Source organism: Myotis myotis, unplaced genomic scaffold (genome assembly GCF_014108235.1).
Source record: "Myotis myotis isolate mMyoMyo1 unplaced genomic scaffold, mMyoMyo1.p scaffold_m19_p_13, whole genome shotgun sequence".
Classification (NCBI taxonomy): Eukaryota; Metazoa; Chordata; class Mammalia; order Chiroptera; family Vespertilionidae; genus Myotis; species Myotis myotis.
This window is the reverse complement of record NW_023416317.1, coordinates 35737352-35756817: the sequence shown is the minus strand read 5'-3', so window position 1 is coordinate 35756817 and position 19466 is coordinate 35737352. Positions and strand designations below refer to the sequence as shown.

At 34.7% G+C, this 19466-nt stretch overlaps 1 protein-coding gene across 7 annotated transcripts in view; it reads left to right on the top strand.

Moving 5' to 3' along the window:
* TBC1D5 (TBC1 domain family member 5) overlaps window positions 1-19466 on the top strand; it is a 450518-nt gene that overhangs the window by 283261 nt on the left and 147791 nt on the right. For all 7 annotated transcript variants that reach the window (XM_036332709.1, XM_036332707.1, XM_036332712.1 and 4 more), the window contains 5 exons: window positions 3172-3274; window positions 11314-11402; window positions 13177-13227; window positions 13321-13390; window positions 19033-19205. In XM_036332709.1, coding sequence (XP_036188602.1) covers window positions 3172-3274; window positions 11314-11402; window positions 13177-13227; window positions 13321-13390; window positions 19033-19205 — 486 coding nt within the window. The remainder of the gene's footprint in view (window positions 1-3171; window positions 3275-11313; window positions 11403-13176; window positions 13228-13320; window positions 13391-19032; window positions 19206-19466) is intronic.

Genomic DNA, 19466 nt, shown 5'->3' with positions numbered 1-19466 from the left:
ATATAACTCATGGGTGTTTGTTACTAAGTAAATGTAGTTTTTAGCACTCTTTTCCCATAATTCATTCAGATTGTAGCAGCTACATAGAATTTAGTTTTGACAGTGTACATAGATAATTTGCAAAGAATAGTTAAGGAACGGACACCAAAAATCATTTAGCCACATGATCTTAATCATGGGGCATGGAGCCTCTCAGAAGGATTATTCTAGTTTTAACTTAGTGACTAAGTTTTTCCAAGAAATTTCTCGACACTTTATTTTATTAACTACTTACCTTTCTTGATTATTTTGGGGTATTTGACTTTCTAAGGGCTTTGGCAACTTTTCGTTTGTCCCAAATTTTTGTGTTTCTTTCCTACTTGGGTGCATTTGACATCTTTCTGGAACTTCTTTGACTTCTATGATACATATTCTCTGAATCTATGTTCAGGTTAGTTTTCCCTTATTTAGCAGCTACGGTCACTTGTTGCAGTTGAGCTCCCATCCTGCGTAGGGACTGTCTGGAGGGCATCACATTATGGTTTATGCAGAGATGTGAAGTAATCTTGCTCAGATCTATGTGTTGTTCATTATTGGCCCCCAAAATGGAGGCATCCTTGCTGCTAGAGAAAAGATCAAATATCTATTTCTTGGGACGGTTGCACATCAAAAGAAGTTTCAAGCAAAAGTCAAATGAACAGATGAAGATAAAATAGGCTTTAATTTATTATAAAAACTAGAGGCCCGTTGCAGGAAGATTCCTGTAAAAATAAGGCTTCCTCAGGCCTATTCCTGCAAGAATAGGGCTTCTTGCGGCCGGAGCAAAGCAGAAAAGGGAGCTCCCTTCCCCGCTGCCTCAATCCCTTCTCCGCTGCCTCGCTCTCTCCTGTCTCCGCTGCCTCCGCTCCCTCCCTTCTCCGCCTCTTTGCTCCCTTCTGCTGTGCTTGGCTTCCTTCTATGCTGTCTTCAGTCTTCGCTCCTTGCCTGCATATGCAAATTAACCACTATCTTTGTTGGGTTAATTTGCGTAGTCACTCTGATTGGCTGTTGGGCGTAGCAGAGTGACACCAATTTGCATGTTTCTCTTTTATTAGTGTAGATTAGCATCAGAAAAGAGATGCTTCATGAACCACTAGCATAGTTCACTCAGGAACCCAGCCTAGACATGAGAGAAAGTGGTAACTCCAAAAGAGGATTAGGAAGAAGCATAAAACAGCTGAAGTGTCCAAAAACCATTCTAATCTGAAATCAAACCACCATTAATGCTCTTAAGAAGACTCATGAGGGGTATTTTTCTGTTTCCATGTCCTGTGCCTCCATGCTTGCAGTGCTCTTCCTGTCCAGTCTCTCACACATTCTCTTTGCCACATTCGTCTTCATCACCCACAGCACCAGTACTCAGACTAGTAAAGACCTCGATTTCCAAACACCTACTACTTGCCCAGCACTGTTCTTGGTGCTTTCACATATCTTATCTTGATCTCAAGGTCAGTGTTATTGTCCCTCCTTAACAGAGGAGGCAGTCCCTTACCAAGATCACACAGCTAGCAATTATGCAACATGAATTTGAACACAGGCTTTTCCTTTCAGTTTTGTGATTTTCCTGTGTCACTTTATTATGATGTGCTTTTCTCTTTCCTGTAATCTTTGTTCCTTAAAGATTATTCCCACTTAGTAGAGTTGCTCAAATGCTATTTTCTTTGTTATTTCCCTATTCAAAAAAACAGAGTCACTCTGTTGCATTTCCTCAATTTTAAATTCAAGCTCTTTCCAATCCTGCCCCACTGTTTTCCTGTTCCCAACTGGCAATACTTGGTGTACTGTTCTTTCTGATGACTAATTACCATATTGAGCTGTACACCTGGAATACTCTGTGCTGTCTATGCCTTCATATATTTTCTTCTGATTTGGTTACCTTTTCCATTGATGTTCCTCCTTTTCTAAAAATTCTTATTCAAACCTTTTGTGATCGAATCCATTGGACTGTTTACTTCTAAACGACACCCCCCCTTCCATTATATATTCACTAGTAGCCCTGTGCACGAATCTGTGCGCCAGTAGCTTGTTGCTGCCCTCCAGTAGCTCTCCGCCTGCTGCCCTGCCCTCCTGTATCTTCCCCTGCCCCCTGCCCCCGCCTCATACCTTGCTGCCCTGCCCCCTCCTGTAGCTCTCCGCCACCCGCTTTTAGCCAGTAGCTTGCTGCTGCCCTCCTGTAGCTCTCCGCTTCCTGCTTGTAGCTCACTGCCCCACCCTCCTACTGATCCGTGATCCTGTCATTATGTGGTCGGTCATTATGCTTCACAGTGTAACAACCATTTGCATATTACATCTTTATTATATAGGATTGTACATTGCATTGCTATGTATTTGATCTATGGCTTATTGTGATTATATATTTTGTCTTATAAACAACTGTTTAAGTTCCTTTCAAGTTTATAGTCTGCCCTTTCCTATTTTACATGACCTCAAAGAACCTGGTAGACATTTTGATCCAGACTGTTTAAGCCAGCGGCTCTCAACCTGTGGGTCGCAACCATCAGAGAACACGTATAGCATATTAGATATTTATATTACGATTAATAACAGTAGCAAAATTATAGTTATGAAGTAGCAACGAAAATAATTTTATGGTTGGGGGTCACCACAACATGAGGAACTGTATTAAAGGGCGGTGGCATTAGGAAGGTTGAGAACCACTAAAAGCAATACTGACTAACTTGTTCCATTTGAAGTCTACATTTTAATTAGATAAAATTAGCAATGTGGTCATGTAAAATAATTTAAGTGATATTTGCATTAAAAAGATTTTTTAAAGACTTGCTAATAATAAGGTCACACTCTAGTCCTATAAACCAAATGGACTAAAACAGACCACTCCCCCACCCTAAATACATAGATTATAATTCATTTTGCTTAAAAATTGTTGTATTCACCATGTGGTGACATTAAGCATATGGAAAACATTTGAAATATTTAGATGTTGAAGGGTATTGCTTCCCTCTGTGATATTATAATTTCCATTTTCTCATCCTTTTTTCCTGAACATATAAGTCCCATCAATGCCATAAGTTGCACGGCAAATACAGACTTGCACTAAAACCCGAAGCAATCCTTGTACCTCTCAGAGATGAGAGTTTGAGGTAATTCTTAGAATTGTGCTAGTCATTTCAATTCTGTCTTTTCTTTTTCCAGGTTTCCTGAAATGCAGTTTTTCCGACAAGAAAATGTGAGAAAAATTCTTACAGATGTTCTTTTCTGTTATGCTAGAGAAAACGAGCAGTTGCTTTATAAACAGGTAATGAAAATATCGTACAGGTGGCATCCATTGACTCAAAATTTTCTATACAGCTTGACAAATGATAGAGCAATAATGTAGCCTTTATTGTATCCAGAGTTGTGTCATAATAGTACAGCAATCAAAGGGCTGCTTGTCAGCTGCACGGTGAGAAAAGTAAGCTCATTGAGGCACATATGCTTCTTCCTTATTATAAGACATTTCACCAAATTGTCTTCTATAAGGCATTCAATCTTTTCTTTCAACTTTTGGGAGTTTGTTTATAAACAACATCTCTGAAGCCAATCTAGTAATAAAACTTTTCAGAGTTGTATGTATAAATATTGTTTCTATGTACAGCATTTATAAATATGCAACATGCTGTGTAAAAAATAAAGTATCCTTTTACTCTTTAAAACTTACCAGTAATATAACTTCAGAAAGTTCCTTTAAATTTTTTGAAATTTATATAATATTCTTTCTGATCCTGATATTTGATTCATTCCCATTACTAAAGTAAAGAAAGTTGTTGGATTATTTTTATTGAAATGTAAATTATTTACTTAATATATAAGGAAATATCTAGGTTTCTCTTGAACTTATTGTAATCCAATAAAAATACATCAAGTTGAGCCCTGGCCAGGTGGCTCAGTTGGTTGAAGCATTGCCCTGTATACCTGAAGGTTGCGGTTCCATTCCTGGTCAGGGCACATACCTAGGTTAGAGCACATATGGGAGGTAACCGATGGATGTTACTCTCTCACATTGATGTTTCTCTCTCTCTCTCTCTCTCTCTCTCTCTCTCTCTCTCTCTCTCTCTTCCTCTCTCTCTAAATCAATAAAAACATATTCTCGGGTGAAAATTTAAAAAAGAATACATCAAGTTGAATATTTTATGTCTTTCTCAAAATGTGCATCAAGAGGGAATTCAAACTGAATTAATAAATTCTCTAACAATAAAAAGTTATGACATGTCCACTTAACAACCACCTAATTTCAGTGTAATATAACAGAAAATATTCACATAGTAAAAGCAGTGTATTTAATTTGAAGAAAACTTGATCCATTTAAAGATAATCAACCAAGTCATATTACACTTGTCCTAAATAATACATTTGTTATTGAGTGCATAGAATACCCAAAGGAACTAATTTTATCTTAGTTTTAATATTAGTAATATGTCTTTTTTTATTAGTAATATGTCTTTATATTAATTACATGGTAATTCTATGAAATACAATTGCATTATATAAACCACTGTTTAGAATGGGAAATGGATAAAAATATATCCCATTCACAATGCCAACCAAACTATAAAATAATCTAGAAATAAATTTAATATAGGCAAAAAAGGTATATGAAGAAAGCTATAAATGAATTAAAGTATATAAAGCCAGACTTGAATAAACAGAAAAGTGATACATGTTTTTAGATGAGAAGACATTAAATAAACTTTTTACCAGATTGATGAATAAATATAGTATCATTACAGTGATAATCTAAGTGAGAGATGTGATTTTTAAAAAACTGGACACATTTATTTTAAATTTAGTGCCAAAAAGCTTTACACTAAATTTCATGTACGTAAAGTAGCTTAATTGATTAAGAGCACTTGTCTAGGTGCATATCCCTTTATTTGAATCTCAGCTCCACGTGGCATTTACTAGCTACATAGGCAATTTACTTACTTAACTTTTCTAATCCTTAGTTTCCTTATCTATTAGAGGAGTGCAATAATAGCATTAACTTTGTAGACTTAAAAATAACTAGTTCTCACTAAGCGTTCATGTTGCATGTTGGTAGTTGTGGTGTTGTTATTATTACTAGAGGCCCGAAATTCGTGCCCTTGGGTTGGGGGGTCCCCTCAGCCCGGCCTGTGCCCTCTCACAGTCCCGGAGCCCTCGGAGGATGTCCGCCCTATGGGGAGCGGGCCTAAGCCATCAGTCGGACATCCTTAGCGCTGCCACGGAGGTAGGAGAGCCCCTGCCACTGCCGCTGTGCTCACCAGCCATGAGCCTGCATTGAGTGTCTGCCCCCTGGTGGTCAGTGTGCGTCATAGCGACCGGTCATTCCGCTGTTTGGTTGGTTTGAATATTAGCCTTTTATTATATAGGTTTATTATTACTATTAACTATATCGGAGTTGCCAGAGAATTTAGGGGAAAAGAAGAGTGGCAAAGGGAGATAGGAACATTTCTATAAATATTCTGTGATCAAACCACTGTGACGGTAGTATGGAAATTGAGAGTAGATCACCGGAACAAACTAAGATGGGTCTAGTTATGTATGCAATCGTAATATGATAAGATAGGACATTTTTATTGACTAGCTATATTTAGCTTTCCATCTAGAAAAAAGATTAAATTATACTTTTATTGGAGAACAAATTCCAGATGTAGTAAAGATATAAATGTAAAAACAAGAATTAGACAAGTATACCAGGAAAAATTTAGGAGAATTTTTTTTACAATCTGTGTAGGAAAGGCTTTCCCAAGCAAGATATCTGGAAGTTATATGCAAAGTTACAACACTAAAAACAAACAAACACCAGAAAGGGAGACTGGGAGAAATTAAATCTCTATCAGTATAGCATTTTTTGGAAGCAAATAAAAGAAAATCCCATTTGAAATGACTTAAACGCTAAGGATATTAGAATCATACTTTCCAAGAATTCTGGGGGCAGAATGATTTTGCAGCATTAGTTCCATAGCTCAGGCTCTTTATCAATGACCCAGGTTTATTTCTATTTTCCCGTTCTCCTCTTCTCGTTGTGTTGGCTTTTATAATGAAGTCTATCCCCACATTGTCTCCTCTCCTCTCCTCTTTTGAATACTTGAAAATACTTCACAGTAAAATATTAGGTAGCAAATCAAGTCAGAATAAAATTATCCCAAAATACAGATTTGTTTTCCTTTTTCCTTTAGAGAAAGAAAAATCTAGATTGAAGAAGTCTTAAAATAATGGAAACAAGTTCCACTGACAAAGAACAAAAACGTAATAACTGCACATGCCATCATTTGTGATATATGTAGCCCTCTGCATTTTTAAGGAAGACTAAAGAGGAATAAGGAAGATCAGATTCTTGATAATTTAGACAAAGTCTATCAATTATTGGATTAGAAAGTATTAGCTTACTTCTGGGTATCAGTTAATAAGACTTAATTACTCCCTGTACATGTTTAAAATCTCATAGATTTTTTTACACAGAAATAAAACCTTCTGTAGAAGGACTGAACATTTAGCCAGATCAAATTTAAGAAAAAACCTTGAGTTTTATCACAAGCTGTTAAAGCTATTATTTTGTACTAGGTGACACCCCGTTTAACATCGACCATATTGTTAATAGTTATGGGATTTTATTGAATTAATGAGACTGTTATCATGTAGTAGAATGTCTTGCTGAGTTAATTGAAACTGCAGAGATTATATAAATGGTATTAATGAACTTTGACTGCCTGATGCCTCAACTTTAATAAAGACTGCTTGGTGGGCTAAATGAACACAGGCAGATAAAAGAACAGGTTCAATTTTGTGAGCCTACAGGCTGTTGATGAAGAAAACTTCGTTACCTTTATTTTCCGATGGCATGGGTTCGGAGTGCAGTGACTGCTAACGATCCAGCAGGGATAAAGGCTTGAAGCAAGCAGAAATGCTTACAGTGTCTATGGCAGCAAAATACACATTTTGGGAACCAAGAAGTATACTGACACTGTTTGTATTATGTTTTGTCAAATTTACAGCATATTGAATTTATGATGATTCTGTCTAGATAATTCTCTTTTCCTTTAGAGATATCTGTATACTTGCCACTTGCAATTATTTTCTGGGTTTTAGTAGTTTAGAATTGAGAGTAAAGCCAACATTCTCTTTCAAGTCTATTTAAGAAAATATCGTAGTTTAGTTGGAATGCAACATTGAATTGGTAAAAGTTGTCTTCATTGTTATTAATTTTTATTATATATAAAGAGCACCCTATTTATTGATGTGAAATATTGAAATATGATTTAGTGTTATTCTTTTCCATTTTTTATATTGTAGGTCAGCTTTTACCAATTTGTTGCTTTGTTGAGTGGTAGATATTTCATTTATTCAGTCACTGTGTAGTGAGTGCTTTTTATGTGTTGAGCCTATAATAGGAGCTGGGTTTGTGTGTGTGTGTGTGTGTGTGTGTGTGTGTGTGTGTGTGTACTAGTATGTCTTGTTCTCTAGGCTGCAAGCTTCATAATGGTTAGGAGCTTGCCCACTTTATTCACTTTTGTGTTGTCAACACATCATAGGTAGTTAATAAATAATTTTTGAAATAAACAAAGACAAATGATGCCTGAACAAATAGAGAATGTGGAGAGAGTAGTATCACAGAAACTAGAGGGAAGAGAACATTTAAAGAAGGTGAGAGATGCATTTAAACAATAAATCTTTCTTATTAAATTAGCCATAATTAGTTAGAAGATATATTGAGGGAAAAAGACCCATTTAGAATCACTACCACTACCAACAACAATAAAAACCTAGTAACAAACCCAGTAAAAATTATGCAGTTCTACAAATTTTTGGATTACAAAATCTGGTGTTCTAAAAATGTCAATTTTCTTCAAATTAATTTTAATGCAATGCCAATAAAAATTACAGTATTTTGTTTATAATTTATGTATTGAAGTTCCCTTGGATGAAAAAATTTAGAATAGGCAAGATAATTTTGAGGAAAAAAGGATAGATAGTATGGATGAATAGAATAATGAACAGGTCTTTACAATAATAAAATTATTTTTAAAATTTAAAAAAACATATTTGATTTTTTTTTCAAGCACACCTTTTACTTTGCTCTTAGGACCCTAATAAACAGCCCAAGAAGCAAAATGGAGAAAACTCACCATTTCCTCTGAGATAGCATTTATTGTGTGTGTGTGTGTGTATACTAAAGTTCTTATTAAGAATATTCCAACCAATGGAATACTAGTAAAATCCCAGCTAAATATGAGAGCTAAATATTCAGTTTATGGTAAAGATGACATTTCAGAACTCTTGGGAGAAGAGGTGTGTTATTCAATAAATGGTGCCCACTTAATAAATTAGTGAAAGGTTTGGAGGGTGGCTGGGGTTGCATACCTATGACATGAGGCCATAATGCAGCGGTTCTCAACCTGTGGGTCGCGACCCCTGAAAATACATCCTGCATATCAGATATTTACATTACGATTCATAACGGTAGCAAAATTACAGTTATGAAGTAGCAACGAAAATAATTTTATGTTGGGGGTCACCACAACATGAGGAACTGGATTAAAGGGTCGCGGCATTAGGAAGGTTGAGAACCACTGCATGTATCAAAAGAGCTTTTATTTCAAGCACCTGGCTGCAGGTGGGCTGAGTCCGAAAAAGGAATCAGCAGTGACTGAAGGAAGAGGCAGGTTTTTATTAGCTTCTGCTGGCTGCAAGCAGTTCTGCTGATGTACAGAGCTTGACTGACATGTCCTGTCCTTGGCTCCTCCCAGCGCCAGATGTCCAGTGGTAGGCTATGCTGTGAACGAGGCTGCACTGCCAGCCTTCTGCAAGATATCTGCTAAGCACAATAAGTTTCCTCTGCCCATTTTATTCTCTTTAACCCTTTCAATTAGTTTAACTCATTTTGAGAGAAAATATATATTTAATCTTCAGGTCAAAATTAAATACTAGATAGATAATTAATTTTTTAAAAAGAAAACTAAAACTATATAACAACCATTGGTGAAATTTGATTGGATTTTGTTAAAATTAGTTTTTGTTAAATTTGATGGGGTGACATTGGTTAACAAGATTATATAGGTTTCTATGACATCTCATCGGTATATTCCATTGTGTGCCCACCACCCAAAGTCAGATCTTCTTCCATCTCTATATATTTGACATTCTACCCCCGATCCCATCCCTCTGGAGATAAGTCAGACATAAAAAGTCAAGAACTATATGATTTCACTCATATGTAGGCTATAAAACTGAAAGCAACAAATGAACAAATAAGAAAGATAAACAAAAACCTCATAGACACAGACAGGATTTAAAAAACAAAAAAAAACCACTACAAATATAAGGGCGGATTTGTGAGATGGTGGTATCTATGCTCATAACTAAGGGAATTCTTTTTGAAGAGTAGCTTAATAGTATAGATCAGACTTTAACAATATCTTTCATCATTTACATAGAAATTCTGCTTCTAGATACTTTATCCTGAGGAAACCATCAAAAATAGGCAAAACAAACAAACAAGCAAACAAAAATTACCACAAGGATATCTATCACAGTTTTTTATTTCTTTTGTTTTTTTGGTCCTTCTTTCTTTCCTTCCTCCCTCCCTCCTTCCATTCCTCTTTTCTCTCCTCCCTTTCTTTTTTTCATTCCTTCCTCTTTTCCTTTTCTTTTTTGTTTTTTCTTTCACATGGTTTTCTACAATAAGCTATTGCTTTGCTGATTAAAATTATGTTTCTTAGTTTTTGGAATAATGAGATTTTTCCAGGAGAATAAAGCCCTACTGATGATTTTAAAGCATAATTAGCAACACAATTCCATTTTTTCTGAGTCTCTACCATGTTCTTCTAAAGCAGGGGTGGGGTACGTCTGGCCTGTAGGCCATACGAGGCTCATGAAATAATTTGGTCTGGTCCTGCCAAGGGATTAGGGGTGAGTTAAATGTTTGACCAAATATAGCAGGCTAATTTTTAAGTTGATAATTTTGTATAGCCAGCGAATGATGTTATAAATATCCAAATGGTCCGTGGCATAAAAAAGGTTCCCCATCCCTGTTCTAAAAAATAGTTTTTTCAAAATTTGTTTAGTAAGGACATGGTTACCTAAAAAAGATCACTATATGGTTATTTGTCCTCATTAACAAGTAAGTTGTCAATGGAACATAAATTATTTTGTAAGAATATCATCAAGTTATTCTTAGAGTTTACTTCCACATTATTTTGTGATAATCACTAAGTTCCCGAGAATAACACAGTACTACTAGATTGTGCAGAAGGCTGTGTGACTATCCTGTCATAGGAACTCATCTCTGATTTCACCAGCAAAAACTGTTTCTTCTCTCTGCTTGTATATTTTATTCTTATTTCCTATAAAGGTAGTTTTTTTTGTCTTTTTTTTTTTTTATAAAAGATCATCCATAGTTATTAAGCAAAAGGGAAATGGTAATTTACTCACTTTCAGAGGCATAAAAGTGTGTAATCTATTTTTAACTTGCTAAAATATGTGTGTGATTTTTAATGCGCAAGAGGAAAAATCATCTCAATTAGCAGGGCAGGTCACTAATTTGGAATGCCTTATTTCCCCACAATAATGGATTTTATAATACCTTTTAAAGACAACTTAGTAGCAAATATATCTTTTTGTGTCTGCCTATTCATATAATTCACAGGTGAACACCAATATAAAGAACAAGAATCATATTGATGAAATCACTAAAGGTTGATAAGTAACCTTATAGTTGAAATTGGACAGGAAAAAATTTAGGTATTCTTCAAATTAAACAATTTGAAAATCATAATTTCAAAACTGTTTTCCATTATACCAGCTAACAGTTCTTTCTTTTATTATCCAACATTTCCAGCTAGCTGACTTCAGCTCTTCCTAAATCTACAGACATCCTAATTTTGAGCCATTATATAATGAAAACATTGGGTGTAATTTCCTTAGGTCTGTAGTTCTTAGTTGCCCTTCTTACTGCAGATCTTTACACTGTAGTTCATGATTATAATTTGCATAAATGAAATTCATATTTATGAGTACAGATCTTGAAGCAACTGACAGGTGCAAGGTTGTCTACCATGCCAATTTATTGTTTGTTGTGTCATTTAAAAGAGAACTGCTCTCCATGTTTTAAAGCAGAATACCATGCTGTGGTTGAATTGGAACCAAAATCTAAAACGAAATAAAAGTCTCATCTTGTAGCTTTTCATTTTTATGATTTTCTATTATGGAAATGTTGGTAGCAGGGACTAGTTGAAAAAGCATTTAACTAGGCTTATTCTGTCCACTAGCAGACTCTAAACATCCAACCCTTTCATTTCTCTTGCTCTTATGTTTCAGGGCATGCATGAGCTGTTAGCGCCTATAGTCTTTATCCTCCACTGTGACCACCAAGCTTTTCTTCATGCCAGCGAGTCTGCTCAACCAAGGCAAGTTTTTATATGAGCTCCATCTGTTTTTCAAGGCCTGCTGTAATCTTTTCTTGCCTCAAAATTTTTTAACTTGAAGGTACTTTTGTAAATTATAAACATGTGGTTGTGTTTCATGTGGCTGCTTGTTAATTCCACTTAGTTGCATTAACATGGTTAATAGTTGTAATCTCAGTTCAGCTATGGGCAAATTTGGAAACATAAATATCTTTGCAAACCTTAAATATATACCAAAGAATGACATAATTAATGGATCAAGAAGAAGAAATTTTTGTTGTAATGACAAAGTGCTAGATTGATTGTATTCATATATATTATCTTCTAATGCCCCATTCTTTTACTACAAGCTGTGTGGGAACCTTGTCTGGGAGATACTTACTCCAAGTTTGAGTCAGTTCAATTCATAAGAGAAAGGAACTAAAATCTAAAACGAAATAAAAGTCTCAGGTTGTAGCTTTTCATTTTTATGCTTTTTTTTATTATGCAAACTTCTAGTCTAGCTTTTGAGATACATTAAACTTAGTCTTTCCAGCAGATAACTTTAGTAATTGTATTTAACTTAAGCTAATAGTAAGAATTTATTTTCTAACTTAAGATACCCTAACTGGAGAAGCAACCAGGAAGCCTTTTAGGAATAGAGAGCAAGGGATTATAAAACTTTGTCAGGGATATTCCATACTAGTCCAGCTATATGCAGGAAAGAGAAAGAAAACACACAACATCTTTATTAATCAAATGTAGCCATCCATTTTGCTGAACATAGACTAGGGCCTTGGTTAAATTAATTTTTGTTTACTATATTACACATTAGTATTGTCTAGTTCCTTTTGAGTTTTTTTTTAAATATATTTTATTAATTTTTTGCAGAGAGGAAGGGAGAGGGATAGAGAGTTAGAAACATCGATGAGAGAGAAACATCGATCAGCTGCCTCCTGCACACTCCCTACTGGGGATGTGCCCGCAACCAAGGTACATGCCCTTGACTGGAATCGAACCTGGGACCCTTGAGTCCATGGGCTGGGACTCTATCCACTGAGCCAAACCGGTCAGGGCTGAGTTTTTTTTAATTATACTGAGTTTTACAAGATCTGTCTGTAGTAACCATGTCTTAATTACCTTTGTTTAGTAATTTTAAAGAATGATAAGGATGAAGTTAGTATGAGATTCTGTTTTCATGTTAGTTTTACCTTTGTTAAAACATGTAGGTGGAATATACTTAATAGGAAAGTAAAGATGATTGAAAAAATAGCTTTTAAATGAGTTGAACATGCTTCTTTAGCTATTTCAATCCACTAAAATGTAAAAGCAACACTACAATAGATTTGTAAGAGGTGCTGTCACTGATTAATTTATGTTGAAATGTAGTAAAAATGGAAGTCATTAAAAGAAAATAAGTTAATGTTTTGATATGACATATTTGACGAGTAACCGTATATTTTTAGGCGTTATTTTGGAAATAAGTAATAGATTTTGGAGTAATCAATGTATTCTAGATCAGGCACATTCAATGAATATGTTGTCACATTTGTATTTGTTACTTGGAATAATTGAATAGTTATTTCATTGTGGTACAGGCAAGGCAGCTAATTTGTTTTTTATATTTAGAGAAAGGAAGGATTTCATTTGTTAATGGAATTGCTCTTTTTATTAAAAAATAATTTTTTAATTTGCAAATTATATGTAAGTTGACTTGTAAATATAGAGTAAGGTAACCTTTGAATCACCTTCTGTTACAAAATTACACATTTTGATTTGTATGTATTGTTTTTTTAAGTGAGGAAATGAAAACGCTGTTGAACCCTGAGTATCTGGAACATGATGCCTAGTAAGTACAGATACTTTCTGATATTTTTATTTTTTATACCATATTTACTGTAGCGAAGGTTTAACAGCATTATATTATTTTTCTACATTTTAGTGCGATGTTCTCACAACTTATGGAAACTGCTGAACCTTGGTTTTCTACTTTCGAGCATGATAGTCAAAAGGTAAATCATATAGTACAGATCTTTTCAGTATGTTTGAAGGAACAAACAATTTCAGTAAGTAATGACATATCATCAGAGACTAAAAGCCATTATCCTATATAATAAAAGGCTAATATGCAAATTGTCCCCTTGACCCGGAGTTTGACCAGGAGTACGACCAGGGGGTGGGGTTGGCAGCCAACTGCCTGCTGGACCCCAACAATGCACAAATTTGTGCACTGGGCCTCTAGTAATTACTTTAAAAAGGAAAATATGAAAATACCTGTGGAATAAGATTGAACTGGGATTTAAACCATATCTCTAATAATATTGGCAGATATATACAAAGGTAATATAAAAATTTTTGTGTAAATAAGTGGAAACTTCTTTTATACATGTATATAATATTCATGCAATGTAACTTACTTAAAATTATTATAAATTTTTAATAAAGTGCATTTATCTACCCGATCTGTTGCTATCTTAGTGAGTTGATAGACATATTATTAACTAAAGTGCATAGATAAACTTTGTAACAAATAGGCTGTTTTATTTTTACTAATGCACCACTATGGAATTTACACATTTAGCATCAAACCATTTTTTCTTACTTTCTCATATTCTTATTTTTTAATTATAAGTTTTACTATGATATAATTAATATACTGTAACATTCACCTTTTTAAAGTGTACATTAGTGAGTTTTATTTATTTATTTTAAATTTTGTTTTATTGCTTAAGGTATTACAAAGAGTATTATATATGTCTCCCTTTTTTCCTCTTCTTGACATTCCCCCGGCATAGTCACAAGATTGTGCAAATATCCTCGCATCTAATTTCAAAACATTTTCTTCACCTCAAGAGAAAATCCTATACCCAATAGCAGTCACTCCCCATTCCCTCTTCCCAGAGCCTCTGCTGTTACTAATCTACTTTGTATTGGTACTTGCCTCTTCTGGACATTTCATACAAGTAGAATTATACAACATGTGGCCTTTATGACTGACTCCTTTCCTTTAGCATAATGTTTTCAGTGTTCATTCATGTTGTACCCTGCATCAGTACTTCATTCCTTTTAGTGGCTGAATAATATTTCATTGTGTGGATATAACACATTTTGTTTAACCATAAATCAGTTGATGGACATTTGGTTTTGTTTCACTTTTTGCTTGCTATGAATATTGTGTACAAACTTTTGTGTGAACAAAAGTATTTTGTTCTTTTGGCCTGTCTCTAGGCATGAAATTTCTGAATTATCTGTTATTGTAAACAAACATATATGCTAACCTAGAGATCAGTATGATATTTTCATTTTTATTACACAATATTGGAAACATTGCAAATTATTCTGGCAAGGTATGTTAAGAGTTTGGGGCACATTATGTTTTATATGATTAATTTATTTTATATTGGTATAATTGATTGCATTCTGGTTAGAAACCATGTATTAGTCAGTCACTTCATTCCAGCTCTTAAAAAAGGAAATGGATAACTAATGCTTTTTATGCCTTTGGTCTAGGTCAGGGCAAACTACTGCCTGCAAGCCAGTTTGGCCTGCCATCTGTTTTTGTACAGCTTGTGACTTAAAATGGCTTTTACATTATTAAATGGTTGAAAAAATATGAAAAGAAGAATAATCATTTGTGTCAGATGAAAATAATATGGAATTCAATTTCCATGCCCATAAAAGAAGTTTTATTGGGATACAGCCATGCCTGTTTGTTTCTTGTTGTCTGTGGCTGCTTGCATGTTACAACAGCAGAGTTGAATTGTTGCAGCACAGACTGTATGACCTGTCAAGCCTGAAATATTTATTGTTGGCTCTTTACAGGGAAAACTTGCCAACCCCTAGCCTTGGTGATAAAGTCTCCCTTCAGCAGAACTTGTTACCTTCTGTAAGGGAAGTTAGAGCAGAAACTTGCTGTCCCTGTATGTGATGAACTACACATGTTGTGGAACAATAACTTTATATTCTTGGCAAGTGATTTGATGAAGTTGTAGACTTATGTGAACATCAGAATTTTGAGCAGAGAGTATTTGAATACATTTAATACAGGCATCATGGTTATTTTATACAGTGGTCATTTTGTATTTTATAACTTATTCACTGTATCTGAGAAACTGAGTGATAAACATGTGAGTTACCACTTAGTTTTACCTACTTATGTTGATATCACTGAGTCAAGTTCATGAAAATGACTAAGATAATGCAAAGAAAGGCATTCATTTTATCAGTGAACACATAGATGCTGTGACCTCTGAACATTTATATTAATTACTTTCATGTCATTGAGTAAAATATTCCTTAAAAGCATATCTAATGAATCCCTTTTTATTATTTTCCTATTCTCTCACCTTTTTACAAAGAAGTTCGAGAAGTTAATATACCACTCCCATATTTAGTTCTTCTAGTTCCTTTGAAAATTCAGTTATATCATTTGCTGCTTATTTCAGCAGACATGTTTTTCCTTAGACTTGTTTGATGAAGAAAGCAGTGCATTGGTTTACATAAAGGCATAAAATCATTATCTTGTTGCAGTTTGTGGACTGGCTCTGCTTTGCAGAACACATTGACTGCTTAATAAATGGTTAGAAAAATTTTCTAGTTTTATTGGTAGTTGTGGCTGTCCCATTTGATCATATTTGTTAAATGCAAACAGCATTCTTTATTATAAGAAATCCTGATGATAAGGAAGTATTTTATAATAGCTCTAGCTTCTCTTTTGATTTCACTGTTTTAGCACTTAAGTGATCTGGAATATTACTTTTGAGTTTCTTAAATGTAAGAGATTTTGTTATAAGTATTCTGAGCACAGGAGAAATATTTCAAGCTATAGTTTATATAAGCCTTATACGACACGAGTCTCTATTAAGCATTTGAAAAATGGACTACATATGCTATTGATTTAATAACTCATTCTATTCCAACTAGAAATTGATTATATGATTTCATTAAGTTAAATATTTTTAAATAGCTTAGGATCACTTCTCTCCAAAGCCAGTGATCGTATATCTGTGGTAGTATGTGTATTCAAAACCCTCAGAAGAAGACTAGATACAGTGATCTGTCTTCCATGGGATTCTTAGCAACCCTGTGTGAGGTCAGTGCCTCCACCCCACACTGTATAGAATTCAGCTGCACAGGGTTCTTCAGGAAAGGAAAACTGCATGACCAAAATACATAAAATGTTAAATCGCTTGTTTTTAAAGGAAATTTGGCTTTAGAATAAACACTGTCTTTTGAATGTGAATACTATCTTACAATTGACACCCATTCAAAAAAAAATAAACCAAACACTTATTTCAATTTAATATCAGTAGGAAAAAATTGTAACAAGAATTAAACTTTTTAATTAAATCTTCTTTAATTAAAAAAATTTAACAATTAAAATCTTTTTTAATTTGAAGAGAATGTTAGCTATTACAAAATTAGAAAAAGGTGTCTTGGATGTATTATTTTTATAATAAATGACCCCAATATAGAGATTTCCTCTTCTCCTGTTTAAATAAATGAATACAAACCAATTGAATTATAAAAATTGGTACAGATTTATATCCTTCAGACCTCAAGACACTAGGGCAGACATGCAGGAAGTACAAAGGACACGTTTCTTTTTTAAAAAAATGTATGCTTTTATTGATTTTAGAGAGAGGAAGGGAGGGGGAGAGAGAGATAGGAACATCCATGAGGGAGAAACAGCGATCGACTGCCTCCTGCATGCCCCCTACTGAAGATCACCCGGGCATGTGCCCTGACCTGGAATAGTCACCTCCTGGTACATGGGATGGTGCTAAACCAGCTTAACCACACCAGTCGGACAGGACACATTTTAAGACCAGAAATGATCCTGGAAAGACAGATGGAACCCCTTCCAGATACGTTTCTTTGTACTAACACATGCTCCTCCTTTCCTCTGTGGTTTCTACCAGTCTGATTAGTCATGCTCTCATGTAGAATTCTCAGTTATTTTCTCTGTAGTCCTCCCCTCCCAACTATGAGGGCAAGAGCTTTTACCTTATTTTTGTGCCCCTGAATCTGGTCCAAAGATGAAAAGATGATGTTAATCTTAGAGATCTCACAGTTTAGGAGGCCAAGAAGTAGTAAAGGAGACTGTGGTAGGAGAGAAGAAGATAATGAGATAGGACTTGATCCTCATTTTTAAATATACTTGGGAGCTCTTCTGTGGAAACACTGGGGAGGGGATAAGAATGTCATCCCCAGGATCTGTAGAAGTGAGAATTCTATAGCCTCACTAATGAATGAAAGGCCTTAGAAACCAGGCTAAATAATTTGGTGGGTTTTTTTTTCTTGAGTAAAAATGATGCGGTGCTATTAAAATGTTTAAGGAGGGCAATTTGGCATGGTCTATCTGCTTCAGATAGATCACAGGCATTTTGGAAGATGGATTTGAAAGCCAACTAAATTAGGGGCAGTGAGACCAGTTAGGAGGAGGGAAATAATTAGTGCTCCAAATCAGGTTATAACAGTATAGTTGAGGAAGAGGAGACATATAAGAATCCCCTGAGTGGTTCTGAGGAACTAAAATTGGTAAAGTGGTGTTCCTATTGGAGGATGGGTTGAGGTATGCATGGGGAAAGGATAAACGTGTGTTTGAGCAGATGATGATGAACTTAATTGTGGGCCTACTGAATAAGACACCCCTTTAGCAATCTAAGATCTCTTGCCAAGATTTGAATGTATGGGGGAAACACTCGAGAGTTCTAGATTATGAATACAGATTAGAAAATCTATGGAAAGGCTTTTGGTTGAAACACTGTGGATGACTGAGATTATTCTGGGAATTGTGTGTAAGTAGAGAATAAAACTAAGACCAGAACTATGTGAAAAAGCAACATTTGTGAAGCAGAAACATAAATTTGAGCTATAGCAGTAGACTGAGGATGAATGATAGGCAGACAATCATGAGTGATGCTATAAATCCCATTTTAGAGAGAGGTAGAAATCAAGGACAATATCAGTAGTCAGACATAAATGTTTGAGGAAACCATCAGATTTGAGGGGGTAGTACAGTTATATCTTTCATACTGTGGAACGTGGGAGAAAATGTTGTACGTGGTCCATATAAATTGTGGGTTGTTTTTTTTTAAATCAGCTATATTTTAGTCTGCTTAGCTATTTAAATTGATAAAGGACAGTTAAAGAACATCTTATTTTCTAGTTTTAGTTTCCTTTATTTTCTGACTTTTTATAGTTTTTAGAGCTCAAATTAAAATTTTTCATTTGCTGTTTTTCATATTCTAGTTTTATGCCACAAGAAATATGTTTTCATTAGAGTGTTTCTTTTAGGTATTATGGCTGATTAGATACACTGCCCATGGACAAATAGACTAGTGGCCACCACTGCCTATAGCCAGAATTATCTTGTAATGCGTAACATCACCAGAGAAATTGGTAAAGGGAATACAGGTAGAAAGTATTTTAAAAGGCGTTTTCTGGCCTTTATGTTCACAATCATCTATATGATGATCAGCATATGATTCTACATTATAAGCGTTTGTCATTAAATAATTATTGATTCTATTTAGACTAGTTGTTGGTTCTTATTTAAACTCCAATTGATAAATGTATTCAGGAACGATGTCCACATATTTGTTAATTTCAAATTGAAATATAATACTTGTTGTATTTTTCTTGTTTTTAGGGGAAAGAAACACTGCTAACTCCTATCCCCTTTGCTAGACCACAGGACTTAGGGCCGACAGTTGCTATTGTTACTAAAGTCAACCAAATCCAGGATCATCTACTGAAGAAGCATGATATTGAGCTCTACATGCACTTGAACAGACTAGAAATTGCACCACAGATATATGGGTTGTAAGTATTAAAAGTTTACATTGCAGATCTACCTAATTATGATTTATGATGATTTCTCTATGTGTAGATTTATAAGAGTAAGAGCAAGAACTAACTGGTTCAGCTCCATTTCATTTCATATCTCATTTCTAACCTATGTGCTAGGCTCTGTGCTCATAGCTTTTACATATGATATTTCACCTAATATCCCACCAACCCTGGTAATTGTTACCACTTTGTTACAGAGGAAGAAACTAAGTCATAATTCAAATTCAAGCAGGA